Source organism: Odontesthes bonariensis, chromosome 13 (assembly GCF_027942865.1).
Source record: "Odontesthes bonariensis isolate fOdoBon6 chromosome 13, fOdoBon6.hap1, whole genome shotgun sequence".
In the NCBI taxonomy this organism is placed as follows: domain Eukaryota; kingdom Metazoa; phylum Chordata; class Actinopteri; order Atheriniformes; family Atherinopsidae; genus Odontesthes; species Odontesthes bonariensis.
Window position 1 is genome coordinate 18,229,276 of NC_134518.1, and position 18,477 is coordinate 18,247,752.

The following is an 18,477-nucleotide window of genomic DNA, read 5'->3' on the forward strand; positions in this document are numbered from 1 at the left end:
TTTATTCAACATCACTTTATTGTGACTGCACATTCAGATGGTAAATATGCAACACTCACAGCACAATGACACAGCTTCATCACAAGTAGTCTTTTGTTTATATGGGATCGATTGTGTGTGCGAGTTTGCATGTTTTATAATCTAGCTTTCTATTATTCTAAATGTTCTACATGTTTCCATGTGGACATATGTACATTTTCTGTTAATGAAGATGTTGTGCCTCCATAGTAACTTTATTGCTCTGTTGGTTTTATTTGTCACTTCAGTTCTTCGGTGGATGACGAGGGCGTGTCCGAGCCATCGGTACACTCCTGCAGCAGAGAGAAGTAAAATCAAGGCTTGATTCAGCTCTGAGACATGCGAAGAGAGACATGTAGAATTATCCTGAAGAGGAGCTATATTTAACTTTTTAATTACAGAAATAAATGGTACATATAGAATGGAAAGCTCACCTTCACCTTGTCAAGCTCAGGCCTGCCTGGCAGTGACTTTTGTGAGGAAAAGGCCTGTCAGATGAGACGGTACAGTCAGATGAGGTCTGATTTAATAAGAAATACTATCAGACCTCTGCTCACCTTCTTCGACTGTTGCATCTCCTCTGTGGATTTCGACCTGTTCTTCATGTGCTTCTGAGGGGAGGTGTTGGTTGGACACTACAAAGATAAATTGCATTAGACTGGGCTTGGATTATTCAAATGTTATGAGCATCAGCCTTCCACACACCTCATTTGTCTTTTGCTCCATGGCTGACTTGCAGATTTTTTATCAGGAGAAATTCAGCGCTGCTTATGCCTCAGGATTGATCGCCTTGTTTTGGCTGTGCAACTGGAAAGTTGAGAGAAACACATTTCCCCGTCACATGGCTGCATACCACAAAAAGGTTTAAGATGAGACTTTGCCTTCTTAAGATTATAGTACAGTCACTTCTTTTGTTCCCACCTAAAAATGAAATAGTACTGTCCTGTGAGGTCTGACGCTAACCACTAATGAGAGATCAAGCTGGTGAGTGTGCAGCTATGGGCTCTTACCACTAGATGGCGTCTCTGACTTAGGAATCTGCTGCTGCAGTCTTGAGTGAATGAATTCAGTGTTTGGGTGACTTTCCTTCAGGGATCTATCCCGGATATGGTGTTAATTGTAATGCTGGACAATAAATACTCTGATCACCCACCACAGCTCTAATGTATGCTCGGTAGTATAATTTAACAAAAGGTCTGTGGTCTGCAGTTTAATGCCGCAGCTGAACAATAATCAGAGCTCAACTCCACTGTGCATAGAACCATTGTAGGAATTATTGGTTTCATTTTGATTTATGGACACAGAAGAAGATTCACCCGATTGAGTTTGCCGTTTATCAGCTTGAATTTAAAGAAGCCTTATAAAGCTTTTATGGGTTGTGCAATTCTTTCAGTTTGTTATGAGGCTCAGAGCATGTAAAAGCTCTGCAGAGCCTCAAATACCCCAAAAACATACCAATGAACATTATTTTCTCCCACAGAAGAATCTTATTCTGAGGTGTCTGAAATGTTTTATATCCTGTTCAAGCTTATCCTCCTTTACTTGTTGACATCACCTTTAAAAAAAATTACCACGAAGAGAGCTTCTGGCCAGTTTAGCACCCCTGAATCAAGGGAATCTTCAGTTTGACTGTCCAGCACCACCTTAATATGACGAATGGTGGTCTTGAAGCAATTCATTTCTGGTAAGAATTCTTGTGCAACTTTTCTCAGTGCTGCTGAACATCACCATTCTACATGACATTAAAGCCTGACAGGGGAAAGGCGGATGCGGTCAGGACAAGTCAGATGCTGACACTAAAAGTAAAATAGTGCTGTTCAATATCATGCTTTTAATCCTTCAGATTAACTTTCATGTCACCCTCACTCAAGAAAGTAATTTTTCTTAAAAAAAAAAAAATGTCGGGGCGGTCGGTGGCGTAGTGGGTTAAGCAGCCGCCTCATGTACAGAGGCTACAGTCCTCGCTGCAGCGGGCCCCGGTTCGAGTCCCACACCGGACAGCCCTTTGCTGCATGTCTTCCCCATCTCTGTGCCCCCTGCTTCTTGTCTCTCTCACACTGTCTATCCATTAAAGGCATAAAAAGCCCCCCAAAAAAATAAAAAATGTCATGCCAACAGGAGGGGATAGTTTAAAGAGGAATAACACACAGAAAATGCACTCATGCACACTGATGCTTTTACAAATAACGATTCAGAGAGTCTAAAAGCTGTAGTGAATACGAGGCTTCAGTCATAGCCGGAGGCACAGCTGGCATCAGGAGCCCTGGTGGCCAGGGACAAAACACCTCTGGGTCTGGGTCAATGTCAAACACCTTTTAGATCTTTTTGCACTCCAATAGTCTCTGTCCTCCTTGTCAATGCCTGCATCTGTCAGACTCATGTATGAATTTTTTATGGCAGGCATGGATTTATAATGGAGGATGTGGTTCAAGGATGTTTTGTTTTTTTATACAGCAGTGGTGTATAGTAGATGCTCTTAGCTTAAATATAGCACGTCTTAACAAAAGTGAAAAGATATCTAACTAAAAGACAACCTACTTTGTATTGCTGAGAAGCATCACATATGAGTGCAAACTGTCTCCTTCCATCTGCTGAAGAGGTCGACAGGATGCCACTTTTAAAAGGGATTTCATAATTAGTCACAGTAAAAAAAATAGCTACCACAATGCAACCCAAAGCCCCTGACCTGACCTCATGCCTTTGATATTTTTGGATAAAATTGAAAAGACTTGAATAATTAATCATAATAAGTTGACACCTAACCTAACAAGACACATAATTTGTCCATCATATGGTTCGATCAGATATGACTGACACAGATTGTCATCTAAATCTTTGTCAAATGCTACTTAAATCCTGTTTGGTGTACATTCATAAAATGTCAACTTTGTCAAGCACAGAACAGGACGAAGCGACATTAATGTTTCAGGTGAAATAACCAAATCTGAGTTTGTTTCAGAGCGTCAAAAGCAAATGATTAGAGAAATTGTGCACTTCCTCTGAATTATTTCGACCCAGTAAATATTGCTTTTCTTTTCTCCAGTCAAGATGAATCTCTTTAATTCTGGCCTGACAACAACAGAATATAATTAAAGTAATTTAACATGTGAGACAATGAATTTGGCTGCACTGATATTGTCTACCACCCCGCTGCTCTTCAGGGAGCAGTAAGCCCAGGGCTCATAAAGAATGAATGGTAGCTGATCGACGGGAGCTCCCTCGCCCACTGTGAAGACTGACGTCAGCGGTCAAAGCAGCATCACATTTGATGCTGCGGGGAACTCCATTACAAAGTCCTACTTGGAGTAGAATATATGTGATATTCAACTGGGCCTGCATGTGGGCTGAAATACGCCAACACAACCGACCCAGTGGAGTGTTGTATCCTCTTTCATATGAGGGTCAGTTGGCACACCCTGAAGTAACAAACAAGCTCATGAACTCTGTGCACTTACTCTAAAATGTGCATTGCAGCCCTTTGAGAGACAGAGGGGGGTAATCTCAGCTTTGGGCACGGCAGGCATTCAGCGAATCCTGAGTGCTCTCTCGGACCTGCTCACTGAGGGAAATGACCTAAATGAGAATGATTTGCTGGCCTGCACCACTCTCTCTTTGTGTCAAAGAGGAAACCATCTATTGCATATGAAGCTGAGGGGCAGAGGTCAGGCTGGCTGTCGGGAAATTCATCTCCTTTGTGGTAAAGCTAAAACAACGATGTGCCTGAAAAACACCTCTTCACCATAGAGTCCACATGAGCAAGCCTATAGCCAAGGAGATGCATTTAAAAATCATTATTCCTCTCTGGTATGCATACAAAGATACATCTAGAAATACAAATACATGATGACAGAAGTCTTTGGTGTTGAAAGCAACTTAGTGACTCCTTGTGGAGCAGAATATCCCCTCCCCCTCTCTTTTTCCCAACATCACTTTGACAGAGACAGTATGAGAAAGATAAAACTACGAGGGAAAAAAAGTTGTAGCTGTCACAATCCTTAATAAAATACTGATCTTAACATCCCCATTACGTAAGAACCTAATCTGCTCCAGAGATTTGAGTCTACATTACTGGAAAGCAGATTGGCCCATCTTTTAGAGAAGGGTCAACACTAATTAACTCCTCGACTAAGGAGTAGAACATGATGCAAACTCCTTGCGCTTAACATGTGTGGGAATGATTTTCTACGGTCATAACTCTCTACAGTCCGAACCCCCCCATTTCCTCTTGCATCTCATCATTAAAAGACGGCTCATCTGCTCAGTGACTACCTGCTGGAGACGCAACCTGTGGCCTTCACTGCTCAGTCGTTCATTCATTTCGAAAAGACACAGACTAACAATACTGGCCATGAGTAGACCATACTAATCCACTCAAAGTGATGACATCCCTGCCTCAGTCTGACACTGCTGCCAGTGGTGAATATGCTGATTGTAGAAGCTCACTTGCTCATCGTTTTATAGGAGCAATTACACCACATACATGAACGCGAAGATGGCTAGAACTCCAAAGTCAGCACACGGGTGGTTATTCTGGAGACAGATGGACAAAGAATACACGAGGGGGGCTCAGGGTGCTGTAATTTGTGGTGATGAGCTGTTCATCACGTTCAGGTGCAAACCCCCACCACCACACCCCCACCCCATCCCCCGGCTGGATGAATTTGGTCAGCAGTGGCCCAGCACAGCTGCTCCCTACCCGACTCACAGCTGAGCCATGTGTGTCTGAGTCTGTGTTAACATGAATCTACAAGACACTATTACAGACTCTCATTCGCCATGTTGTGCAGAATCCTATACTCATGTGCATGCTCTGGTTTGATAGATTGGTTTTACAGCGCTCATGTATTCCTCTGCCGGACTCTCAATAACACACCAAGGACCATTCAGAGCTATGATCAGCAGGACGGAAAACTAACACTTTAATTTATCAAAACTGGTTTATAAACCGCAGCACCGGCTGCACAAATCTCTGAGGCTACGCTCAAAGTGAAAGCAGAGAATAACACATCAGATAAGGGCTGCATTCCATGATGTACATGTGCATAAGAACAAGACAGCACAAGATATTTCACCAAGCATATAATGCACTGTGTGACAGACACGAGGGAAGGATGAATGAGGGGAGTGACAGACAAACACATCTAACAGACTGAATAAACACGACATTACCCCCTAGAAATGATAGAAATGAAATGCCTGGGGTAAACTCACCTCCTTTTCTCTCCTGTTCTTTCTCTCAGTACAGCAGACGTGCAGTGGAGTAGATGGCACTCCTCATCTCACTGCTGTGATGGTGCCTGCGAGAGAACACCCCTCTTTGCCCATTCATAGCTCTGCCGACGCACCACTCACGCATGGACACACTCACACACGCACTCACTCACACACGCACGCGCACACACACACGAGCACCTGGTGTGCCAGTTTTAGCTCTGTATACAAGTGCACGTAGCCTGACAGCTATGGGTGTGACAAACAGGTATCATATACTGCATGTTAATGTAGCTCTGTTCATAATCTCATGCTTAATTACCTCTAAGGCGATGACACACTCAATGATATGAGCAAAGTGGGTGAATAAGATGTTTTTCAAACCACATCCTCTGGAAAATGCTCATGACATCATCCATGGGAATGAGATTATCTATGACTCATCAAATAGGTTTTGTAACCCGTACAATAACCAAAATACATCGTCCAAAACACCTTCCAGCAACAAGTCCTCAGAAAAATAAAGCCATTCATTGGTTCCAAACATGTCCTACTAGCCAATCACAACACTGCCATGATCATCGTCACTCTGCGATAATGACATCATTACATGACAGGCTTTTGGAGGGAGTTTACTTTATCTGTATAAACTAAAAGAAACAGAAATGAAGTTAAACAGCTGATACATAAACAGATATTTTCTTCAACCAGCCAGTCCAGATTAAACTATACATACAGGCATGTGAAAAGGATACTCTCTTTCAGCGCTAATGTTCTACATGTCAGAACATAATTCAAAAATATTACCTGGACCTTACTAGGTCTTGAACTAGGTGCAAGCCTTAGAGAAACCCATAAGACCATCAATATCTATTTATCACACAAAATAAGTCAAAGGGCAGAAACAGTGCGTCAAAAACAAATTTTAGCAACACATTGTGAATTAATTTTGTCCCACTCTTCTTTAGTTCATTGAGGTTTGCATTTGTTTATGCACAGCTTTTGTTAAAGTCCTACCATGGCATTTCAGTCAGGTTGAAATCTGGCTTTTGACTGGGGTCATTGCAACATCTTTGAGTTCACAGCTTAGCGTGATCAGTTGAGCTGAAAATCAGAGTTCTCAGTGTCACAAGGGTGGCTCTCTTTCAATCTGACTAGATCACCATGGTAACTTTGGCCTTGAAAACTTGTTTTTCATCGACTGAAAACCCTAATTTTCTTTCAATGACTTACATGCTTCCCGTGATACTATCAGACAGTGTCAGAATTAACAAAGAAAGATCATAATCACTGTACCTGCTGCCATTTTTGAGTGGAGTGTTTGGTTTTGTCGAGCTTACTAACACAAAGAAAGAAAAGTTATGTTGAACTTGCTGCGTAGTACAACCCTCTGGTTATGTGGCTGCAAAACAAGCACAAATCATCACCTCGTGCACCTGCATGAAGTATTTTTGACAATATGCCATGTTTAGCTCTCACCAAACATCTCCACTTTGGTCTCATCTGTTAAAGGACATTGTTACAGAAGTTTGACCAGATGCAACTTTGCAAACCTGCTCTTTTTAGAGACTTGAAGGCTTTGAAGAGTTTGAGATAAGATTACTTTATCATCATGTAGTCACACAAAATTACTCCTCCGCATTTGACCCATCCAGGTTGGCTGCTGCACCGGCTGAACACACGCACAGACACATGCACAGGGTCACATACTCATGGAGATGCGGTGGGCAGCCAATCACACCGCCCGGGGAGCATGAGGGTACAGTGTCTTGCTCAAGGGCACCAATCTTATTTGAGCCACCAATCTTTTTTTGAGCGGCGAGAGTAGGAATCGAACTGCCAGTTATTGACCGACTCACTCTAACCACGGGCACCCCAGTTAGGGGTTTGTTTTTTTTGCCCTGATTTTTCTGAGACCTTGACCTTGGGATGACCTTGTGGAGACCTCCACTCCTGGGAAGGTTGACAACAGTCCTGATGTGAAAGTTTTCCAATTGTGAATAATCTCTCACTGTAGAATGATAGAAGCCCATTTGGTTTGGAATTGGTTTTATAACCCTTTCCAGATTGATGGGCAGCAACGATTGCTTCTCTAAGACGTCGGTCTTTCTTTCTGGCATCGTGTTAAAACACACCTGAACGCCCCACACCAGCAAACTGCTTGCAAAAAAAAAAAAAAAAACGTCACATATTACATCAAATCATCATTTTAACAAAAACTAAGGAACACAGAAGCAGTGTGAGAAGAACTAAGTATCAAAGTACCCATGTGTACCCTTAATCAAAAAAGGGAAAAAAAGACAAGGGAGAGAGTAAATTTGACATATTTCCTCACCAACAGATTTTGGTCAGGAGGATCACATTTCAATCATCAAACAGATACACCCTGTGAAATATTTTTCAGTATTACAATGACCCTAAGATACAGGCCAGGTGACAGGAAAGCAGGACTTGACCAGAGCTTCTCAGAGTGCCATCACAGCAAGCCACAGTAAGCGCACCAGGAACATGTGCTTGAAAAAAAAAAAAAAAAAAACACAAGTAATCGTACAAATGGAAAACAGGAATTTCATAAAACAGAAACTAATCTTCATAAAATAACTACTAACTTCTCAAAACAAAACATAAGTCATGCAAAACACTCAAGATTGTTCTGGACAGCCGCCGTTTCCTGTGTAGACATGTTTCATCTTAGAATTCACATAAAACACGATTGCAAGTTCAAAGTGTGAAAAATAGATGCAATGCAAGTAAAACTTGACAACATTGAACAAGTTTGAGGGTGAATGTTTGAACTAAAACTATATACAATTCAGTGTGCATGAAACAACTTATAGCAAACATTATCCCATAAGGACTTGTAGTGGTTTAAAAATACACTATAAAATGCTTGCCATGAGCTTTCTTTTTGCCTTTGAAAGGCCAATAATCAGTAGCAGAGACAGTAGGCATGCTGCTATTTCAGAGCTTATTCATTGACAGGTATAAAAAGTGCTTTAAAACTAATACGCTTTTTGCAATTTGACAGTTCACAACTCACATTGTTGCGAGATATTCATTGTTTTCCCCAATCATTTCTTTGCTCATCTTACATATGAATGTTCCTCAAACTGCCGTTTCTCTGACGTCTTTAGTTTCGGACTCAGCAGAGTCAGGATTTTCCTCAGCTGCTCCGGCTGGACCAGGAGTCAATGTGTCGCCTTCCGAGTCTACTTTGGAGTCTTCTTCTTCTGTGTCCTGTCGCTGATCTGAGGACAGCTGCAGGAACGAGGGGACCTCCAGCTGCTCTTTGGTCAGAAGGCCTCGCTGGTCATCAACCCTGCAGCACTGAGCTTTCGTCAGCATCTCCAGAAACCCTGATGCATTCCACACGTCACATTATTTAGAAATAGTTTCCCCCAAATACACAAATTAAAAACACGATAGTGCTCTTTTTTTAATCTAACCAAGTTAGACCCTATTAGCAACTATTATCTCTCAGATAAAAAGTTTTTTGAAGATTTTTCTCTCTCAACAAGAGGCTTCCTCAGTTTCAAACAGTTTTGTAAAATGCGTGTATGACCTGTCAAGAAGTGAACATCCTGCAGCTGCGCAGGGTGTTGGAGGAAAAGTTCTGAAAAATCAAAACAACAAACTCCTTTCTATTCCTAATCACCATGACATGGAGAAAGCTGAGAAACTGCACAGAAACATGAAAATATAATAAAAGTATAAAGTCCAAAAGAGTTCAGTAAGAAATAGTTACTTTGGTTAATGTGGCAATGTGGATAAAATCCTCTTCTTCAAAACTTAGAGAGTAGCAGTGAAATGTGTCATAATATACTGTAGTATATTTATTGAATATTTCGTGGAAATGTATTGAGAAGTGCTATCCTTGTATCTGAAGATTGTGACATAACTGAACGCTTCAGACCATTCTCTTAATGCATCTTCTGTTGAGATCAGTTGGTCAGCAAATGAGAAAAAGTGACAGAATTGTAGCACATTGTCCACTTTCTGCGTTGGACCTCGTTTTAAAGACACCTTCCTGATCTCTGCCTGTGAAACTGTCTGACGGTATGCGTTAAAATATCACTCAACTATACAAGACACTGCTGAGGTTCCCTACCATCCATGTCGGGGTTCTTACTGGGTCTGGGTTGCGTCTTGGCTTTGTCTGTCTGCAGAGGTGTTCGAGTCTCCAGACCTGCACTCGCTGCTCCTGCCTGGGACCAAAACAAGAATCCAGCATTATACATACAAAGTGTAAACTTCCATGCAATATTACATCCAGATAAAATTGAACACTACATTTTTAAAATCCAACATAGATTAAACTTTTCATCAGAAAGACCTACACCGATAAGCCAAACACTGAAACCACTAAAAGGGGAATTATCTTGTGGCAGTGACATGTGTTAAGGATGCAAAACTAACTAGCAGGAGTCAAAATTCAATGTGATGGAAGCAAAGAAAAAAAAAAAAAAAGAAACAAAATTGAGAAACTGGAAATTGTGATGGGAACTTTTACATTGATGGGTAACACCTGGGTGACCAATATCATATTAGGCAGGCGGTTCTCCACATTTTTGGCTGGTATAATTTAAAGTAAGGAAAACAAAACAAAGGAGCATCATGGAGAAAGTTCAGCCAAATCTCTGGCCTTAGTCATGGACTGTGGCTCTGAGCCACAAGTTTAAATTAAATGATTAAATTAACACTAAAGCAAGCCGAGGAATCCCTTACCTTAAGGTCATCCCTTACTCTTTTCAATTCTAGAAATCTGGGGTGTCCAAACTTTTGCATTCCACTGTAGCGCAAAGACTAAGATAAATTTGTTATAGATATAGAATCATATTATACGTTCTGTTCATATTTATCATCTTGTGGACATTCTGAGGATCTAAGAAGCTTCTTCCCCCTGTGACCCTTTTTTTTCTTGACGTTTTCAGATTTCCGGAATCAACCTCCCAATAATGTTGATGTTTCTTAAAAAAAAAAAAAAAAAGTCTTCTCACCTGTGTAGCAGCACTGCCTCTGGAAATATTGGTGTGGTCTTTACCTGTATTTACAAAGATAAATCAGTTTCCAAGAGCAAGTCTGTGAGAGGCTGATGAACCTACAGCAGTTCCCCATTTCATTTAACACTGACATCAGGCAGATGAAATTATTTACAAGAATTAAACAGATCCTCCCAGAATACAACCACTTAATGCAAAATGACTTTGCTCCTTCTAAATGCAGTGCGAGGAGCTGAGGCATAGAGAATTGATTCAAAGGGAAGTTGGTTCTGGTTTCTCAGCAGTTTGGAGATGAGGTGAGTGAACCAAAAGTGACACAGCATTAAACAAACCAAATGGATTCAGACAAATCAAACACACAGAAAAGAATAAAGAGACCGAGAGAAAAGGCCCACACAAAAGACATTAGAGTCGAGAGAAACCAGGGCAGTTAAGTGGACTGTGAAAAGACTGTCCTGCTAGCTACACGGAGTGAGAGCCATGAAATACAGAACACTTTCTAGAAGCCATAAAGAAACAATTAAATGAATTAGGAGGCCCATTTAGCAGGAGAGAGCACATAAAGCATGGTCAGCGCTTCACCCACATCACCCTGAAGAGCAGAATAGTGCTTTTATCAGATTTACTTCAACTTCGATTTGAGTTACTCATCAGCTACATAGGTCTGTTCTCATCCTGCGATTGTGCTCGTCAGGGAGCTGTGCAGTTCATCAGCGGAAATGTTAAAAAAAAAAAAAAAAAAAAAAAAAAAAAAAAAACAATTCCGTCTCAATCGCATTAAAGCAAATCAATGCCTTTTCAGAAAGGTCAAGTATATAAACCTTTGGCTTTGTCAAGTCGTAGCGTCTTATTGGCCATTCTGTACACAGAGCTGCTCATATTCACAGGCTCATCACTTCCAACCTGAACAAACAGAAACAAGAAGAAGGATTACAGTTTGACATATGCAGACAATGATTTGAAATGGTTCGCAGTAAGACTTTAATGAGTATACCATTAAAATTTGAGATTTTATATAAATATCACACATGTTAACAGTATTCTTGCAGTGGACTCTGTAATTAGAGTTTTGATTAGAAGTTTGCAAACGGTCACTGCCTGTAAGTGATCATGACTAACAGCAGCTGGTAGCTGCACTCTGCCAACACTGAAAGAAAAATGACAGCATGCACTTGACGGACCATTACAAAGGGTAAGCCAAATTAACTCAGATCTGAGAAAGAGGATTATAGATTTGCACAAAGCAGGAATGTCTCTTGGAATTATTTTACCAAAAAGCTGCAGATTTCAATGTCACCGATTGTAAAAACTATAAGCAAGTAGAAATCACTGGCAGGTAAAACTATTTTGCCAAGGTCTGGAAGACGATCCAAAAGTTAATTTAAAACAAAAAAAAAAAAAAAAAAACTGAAACTTTTGAGGTTTGAGTTGTTTTAGATGGCAAAAGATTTGATCTTCAAGAGACCACTTACACAGTAGCTGTTACTCACCCGTCAGAAAGCCATCGGATTTACCATACTTAGAGCACTTTGACTGTTAGCTAATGCAGGTAAGACACGGACTGGTCACATCAATTACTCAGCATTACTTAGGATACGTATTCTGAGGGCTCTCTTTTAAGCATAACACACACACTCACCATGGTGACCAAGGCCTCTTGGGGCTTGAGGTGGTGCTTGTGCAGCACCGCAGAGAGAGCGTCTTGCAGCGTCTTACTTGACTTCACCACGATCCCCATCGTTTTACCAGTGATGGCGATCTCCAGCCTATGATACAGATGTATCTCAATAACAGCCTTAGTACACGAAACCAAATTAAATTAACAGCACTGTCATGCAAAGCCTATACTCACAAAGACAGACAGCTAGCAACAATGATCTCTTCGAAGGAAGAGCTAAACTGCTTTTATTTGCCAACTTTTCTAAATAACACACTCAAGTGGGCAAGAGAGCCACACAATATGTTTCATAACACCAGGACTTCCCTGTAATGGTTAGATGTGACATGTTGTAGTGGGGGTGTGAGTGTGAAAACCTGCTAGGATGGAGAAGACAGAAAAAAAAAAAAAAAGAAGGAAGTGACTCACGCAAACGTCACCCTGAGCTCAAGAGAGACCTGCTGATCTCTGAGCACAGAGCAGTCCTGTTCCAGAGATAGAGGCTGCTGTAGAGAGAGGGATGATGTTTTAGACTCTAGTGTTTCACGATGTGGTTCTCTTTCACTCACTCAGTCTCTCTCTCACACACATACACAACTTCCCTTTAAGAAAAAAAAAATATGCATAAATATATTTCTATATATTTCAAAATCATATCAAATCAAATTTATTTGTATAGCAAATTTCATGTACAAACAATTCAAAGTGCTTTACATAAAATAAAAGCATTGCAGCACGGAGTAGAAGAAGCATTAAAAATACATAAAAGAATATAAAGAGGAACAAATAAAATAATTTAAATTCATTTAAAAACAAGCAACAGTCCAGATAAACTAAAAGATACCGTGCAGATTTCATGCATAGACACGTGAGAAAAGAAATGTTTTTAACCTGGATTTAAAAATGTCTACATTTGGTGGAAGTTTAATCTCCACTGGCCCTCTAGATATAGAGAGAGACAAGAGGGATTTTTATAGACACAGAGATCCATCTTCCAGAAATACATTTCCGAAATGATGAGACAGTGAGATGAGGCAGAGGATGCTAGAACAGGAAAGGGGTAATCATCTCTTAAACACCACTAGAGCGGGGCACAGAAGATGGTTTTGAGCGGTTTGATTTAAAGCTGCAGCCAGTGCTGCAGACAGAGCAGAAGTGCTCACCTTGTCCTTGCCATGGAGGTAAATGATGACATCTTTCAGTGGGAAGCCTCTCTTCTCACACAGGCTAGCCAGCATGTCTTTGATTGGTTGACCGTTGCGTGTAGGGGCCAGGGAGGCGCTGCCATCCGGTAGGTAGACGCAGCAATAGCCCCCCTCCATCCCTATACGACTCCCACTTCCAACACCCTGTTCTAGGGAGCGAGGACTCGACCGGCCGTTCTACATTGCAGATGGAACATGAAGAGAATGACTTGAGGGTGAAAAGTATGACAGATTTGTCAGCTTGTGGAGTACATTCAATCGTTCTTGTGCGTGTCCAATGATGACAACCTTAAAATGTCTTTGATTTCTCATAAGCTCAATCACTCCAAATGTTTTCTCCCAAATGAACCAACCTCTATCTGCCTGTAGAGGGAGCCAAGCTCCACACTGCTGTTAGATTTGACTGACATATTCGTCTCCTTTCGAGGGCCTGAGCCTTGGACATTGGATCCATCTATAGTTGCAGATATAAGACAAACAATAAACAAAATAGCACATGTAGAACATAACATAGAAGCACAAGATCTGCCATATAAAAGGAAATACCTCCCCAGGATCCTCTTTTCTGTCGCTGTTTTTCTGAAGCACTCTTAGCACCTGGCAAGCTGTTTGAGTCAACATTCTTGTTCTGCTGGAGACAGATAGCATTTATGTTATAAAGTAGATGACAAACTGATGAACGTTTCCCCATCCATGCCCCCCAGTCCATCTACCTTGTTATTTATGGGGCTTTGGTCGAGCACATCTTCCCAGGACCCCATGCGGACCGGCTCTGTAGATAGCTGGGGCAGAAAATGACCTTCCACACTTGCCAAGGTGCAGCGCTGGTAGAGAGGAGAGCGCACAAAGCGCCTGTAGCTGTCCATCTTCATCAGTTTAAATATCTGTGACACAGCAAAGAGGAAGCGGCGCACAAAAAAATAAAAATATGTTATCACTGTTTTACTGATTAAAGAAAACTGTGGACTTCATGCAGACCTGCGTCTGAGCTTTGTTGAACATGTCGGGTGTGGGCTGCTCCAGGTTCTTCTCCTCCGTCTTGGCCGTGTCATCGATGTTGACGGAGTAGGGAGCGCTTTCAGACAGGTAGGTGTCATAGATGGAGCGAGCTGCTGCTTTCAGCTAAGAACAACAGTTCCATTAGACTGAATCATGATGACGTTTTGATATCACTTAAACTTTCCTTCCCAGTTATTGCTTATAATCCGTTACAATTACCACAAACCCAATGACACAGCTGATTGAATTGCAGCAATACACTTTCAACACCAATTCAAAATGTCACTTGGAGGGTGTAAAGCTATCAGAAATTTCTAAAAGACAATTTACTTCACAGAGATCTAAACATCCATGAAAAAAAAAAAAAACATCGCTCCCGTCATTTTCTGCCCACTCTTGGTTTTTTCCCCTACTCAGCAGAATTCATTAAATCAACAGCATTTGTTCACAGGACTTATGGTTGAATAACAACTTCCTCCATCTCTTAACAGAATATTGTTAATTAATCCTGCTCAAAGCTTGAGAACTAACACCATTGTGTTAGCTTTGTTGCTCGCTGTAAAGACTTGATGAAAAATTTTAATTGAATCAAAAAATGACAGCATACAGATATTGAAACGGAGTGAGGGAGTTTAACATAACAGCAATATGACTCAACAACAAAGCTGTTTGCCCGAGAGTAAAGGGGTAGAAAAGCGCCATCATACCTCATCCAAGGAGGTGGCTGGAATCTTCCTGAACTTTTCACATGCCTGCCAGAATAATATATTCTCTGCACTCACTTCTGACTTCAAGAAGGCCTGCAGACACACACAAACCGTGGATACGCGTCTCACTTAGAGGCCAATATAAACATCAGCAAATGAATTACTCCTGAGTTGGTTGAAAAGTACGACACTGCACAACAAACTGTGTAATGAATTTTGAATTTCCCCCACGGGGGATGAATAAAGTATTAGTAAAATACTATTCTAATGAGCGTGTCTCACCGTAAAGTAACTGACCCCGCAGGGGTCCTGCAACAGATTCTCAAATGAGACGGCCCAGCTCAGCACGCTGTTAGCGGGGCCTGCGTCTCCGCCTGGAGTCCCTGGAAGGCTGGAGCTGCTGCCTCCACAGCCCCGTGCAGACATGTTCAGCTCTACAACACAGTCACAAACACACCCATTCATCGGCTCCAAAAAGTAAGACCAAGAAAGAGACTGAATCACACATTTTCATGCACAGACATGTTCAAATTGTACAAGCATGAAATGTGCAGGATTGGCTGTAAGCATGTTGACTATTCATACTCACCTCCGTCTGACACTGCCTGGCTCTGAACAAAAAAAAAAAAAAAAAAAGAAGAAAAGCCAAGAGGCGTTATAACCCCATCAAAACTTAAACTTCAAACTTAAAGCATCTGATATTATAGAACACTTTTCACTAAATGCGAGATGGGCTAGTTGTGTTCCAGATCCATTTCTGCTGTAGCTGACGAATTAAAATAGAAAAAAAAAGAATTACAATAGGAAAGAAAACTGTTGTTTTTAAATTAAACCTCCAATCCAAGAACAAAACAGCTTTGATCATTTTCAGACAAAACTGTAGAGACTTTCTTGGCATTTCAGTACTACTGCCAGAGCTACACAGTGTCCTCAACACAGTATAAATACATACATTTCGGAAGTGAAATGTGAACAGCAGCTGCATATTTTCTTGCTCTTCTCCTCTATGTGTAGCAATGTAGTGCAATCAGCCAACGCTGTTTTCACAGGAAGTGGTTGCACCACTGATGACAACAGCTCTCATTCAGCTTTCAGAGTTCCGTTCTGTTTTAATTCAAGCCCTTTCACAAACCTGTGCGGATAGCCGAATCTGTATGTAATCCCGGTGGCGTAACAACATATCGATCCAAGACGATACACATAGTAAACTCCAGTTTATCAATCCAGTAATATGTGGCCAACATTTAAACAAGCACACTGGAGTTCCTGTTTTTGAATCCATAGGTACGTCTTTCGTGAATCTTATTTTTGGGTTACACATACATGGGGGTGAGAATAGGAATTGCTCAGAGGTGTGAATGGGAGTGTGCCTGTTTGTCTATGCAGGTTATCAATATAGGAGGCAACCTATCCACACGGTACGCTGAATATAGACTTCATAGATATGGCAGTATTAAGACCATTAGTAGTCTCCCACTATCAGAGCCATTTAATGTGAGATTAAGGAAAATACAGTACAACTGACTTTTCACAGATACAACAAAATGAGTCCAAATTTGCACAATTTCAGTCTTTTTACGTTTCAGGAAGAGACTGAATGTTTTTAGAGGTCGTCTGAGTTTAATGATGAGCAAGCAAGCCAACTTTAATCACTTCTTTTGGTTTTGTTTGCGACTGTGGTTTGTGGCTTTCCCCCTAAAATAAACCTAACTTTTATTTTCATTTTTAGTCTTGAATTCATCTTGGATATTGATGAATATTTGGATATCCAGTCGTGGATATGTGCCCATCATCTGAGCTTAGGCAGCCAAGCTCACAAGGACAACATTTCCCTGAGCATTTTAGCTAACATTTTTTTATTTCCTATTCCCTCCTTTATAAAAACATCTCCATATTAATTCACATCAAGGCTTCTCAGAAGGTCTAGCTTGCCTTGAGCTCAATTCTGCAAAAGTCCACTGAGTAAAAGATGATTGAGCCAACTTGTTCTTGACAGTTTGCAGTAATCTGACACAAAAACAAAGTGCAGACAAATACTGAGGAGCTGATACCAGCTCCAAGCCCAGCAAGAAGGCATTTAAGAGAGTGCCCATCTGCATTAGTGCAACAAAATCCATCCTTTACGTACAAACATACACACAAAATTCACCGATTGTGTGGGAGTTTTACTGCATGCATACAGTGTGCCACTGTCATCAGTTCGACAAATACCGTACAAAAACCCAAGTCAGGACAACAGGAAGTGAACTGGAGAAGTTAGGCAAATTTCATCCAGTTTCCATAAAAACAAATGATTCATCATTACCTTACTTGCAAACATTTACCATCTTAGGCAGAGACAGCAGGGCAAACATGCCGTGTAGGAGTCAGCAGCAAAAAGCATAGGCAATTCCAAGTCACAAAGAAATACAATGTGCAGAGAACAGAATTCTTTTTAAATGAATGGCTCCTGATCAGGCCACTGCAGAGCTTGATGACGAGTTGATCATTTGAATCAGGTGTGCTGGAGGAGGGAAACATCGAAAACATGCAGGACAGTGGGTCCCGAGGACCGGAATTGAGAAACACTGAATTAAAGCAACATCCAAGACCTCTCAGCTTCACCAAAACAAATATAGATACACTTCACACATTTTGCAGAGCTGAACCATTTCAGGAAATGCAATGGTCTCGCAGTGAATACTACAAGCCAACTCGGCCTACACATGACAGATTGGCCAACATGCATGGCTTGGTTTCTGCTTCTGGCTCAGGAGGGCCCAGCCTGTTTTCAGTAGCAACCAACTGTAGCCACGCAGCCCGATTGGTTCTGGCACTGCCAAGGAGTTGAGACAGACGAGACAGACGAGACAGACAACACAAGCCAACTGCTCTGCAGCCCTCTTGATACTCTGGACTAGATGCTGGCGTATAAAATTATCAGAACAGTTTAAAAACTGACTAAAAAAAACTAAAGAGAGGCCAAAACTTGAAAAAGCATTGGGATCATTTCCCTTTAGAGCTATTCAGCACACACAAGTTCCATATGTGTAAATATCATAAACAAACCAGTGGATTAAAAAGAACAACTACAGAACCACCTCCAGCTTTACAAGAGCGATGCCAACTCACCATGTGGCTCACAGGAATCCCTAAAGCTTTGCTGTTCTTCGCCATGGTGGACCAGACACCAGATTAAAAACTGAAGTCTTCTGCGATGTGCACACTGTCTGGGGACACAGCAGAGTGCTCCACCCAAGGTTGATGCACACTCACTCAAACTCATCACTTGGGTCTTCCTCTCACTTCCTGCCTGGAAGGGAAGTCTTGCCATAGCAACAAGCCACAAAAGAGGAAGTATGGCTACTATGATCAAACTGTTCTCAACCTACATCTTGAAATACCCTGTGATGTGGGAACACAGACCCACTCACTGTGCTTTTTATGTACAGCTTACTTAACGGAGCTCTCAATGTCATATTATAAATGCAGTGCAACAACTAAGAGTTTTATTATAACATGTGTCATAGTTTGTTTTATATAAACGGAAGTCTCTTTGTGGCGACTCCTTCATAATACACACATCCACTGGTTCCCTTTCTATTACTGTGGATCATTTCAAACTAAAAGTATTTTTGAAGGTTCTTTATTTCATGAGCATGATATCACAGCATTCAGTTTACAGAGTCTGCTGATGTGAA

The 18,477-nt window shown here is 41.3% G+C and overlaps 1 protein-coding gene and 1 long non-coding RNA gene across 5 annotated transcripts; both read right to left on the reverse strand.

The window, feature by feature from the left end:
* LOC142397702 (uncharacterized) lies at nucleotides 1–5,615 on the reverse strand. Its single transcript, XR_012772722.1, has 5 exons — nucleotides 5,230–5,615; nucleotides 724–825; nucleotides 576–653; nucleotides 453–506; nucleotides 1–311 (listed from the first exon to the last, which is right to left on the reverse strand). It is a non-coding gene; the product is annotated as an uncharacterized LOC142397702 (long non-coding RNA).
* Nucleotides 5,616–6,237: 622 nt separating this feature from the next.
* rgs14b (regulator of G protein signaling 14b) lies at nucleotides 6,238–18,027 on the reverse strand. Of its 4 annotated transcripts, none has more exons than XM_075481267.1 (15): nucleotides 17,909–18,027; nucleotides 15,387–15,408; nucleotides 15,080–15,231; nucleotides 14,798–14,890; nucleotides 14,070–14,213; nucleotides 13,805–13,975; nucleotides 13,638–13,719; nucleotides 13,445–13,545; nucleotides 13,050–13,268; nucleotides 12,316–12,392; nucleotides 11,869–11,995; nucleotides 11,051–11,132; nucleotides 10,227–10,270; nucleotides 9,338–9,434; nucleotides 6,238–8,585 (listed from the first exon to the last, which is right to left on the reverse strand). In XM_075481267.1, exons 1-15 carry the CDS (start codon nucleotides 17,951–17,953, stop codon nucleotides 8,335–8,337), a joined length of 1,707 nt encoding a protein of 568 aa, XP_075337382.1. In that variant the 5' UTR covers nucleotides 17,954–18,027; the 3' UTR covers nucleotides 6,238–8,334. The 4 variants fall into 4 exon arrangements, with proteins under 4 accessions (XP_075337382.1, XP_075337383.1, XP_075337384.1 ...); XM_075481268.1 differs by having other exon boundaries at nucleotides 12,316–12,389; nucleotides 13,638–13,722; XM_075481269.1 differs by having other exon boundaries at nucleotides 9,359–9,434; nucleotides 13,638–13,722.
* Between the last annotated feature and the right edge of the window lie 450 nt (nucleotides 18,028–18,477).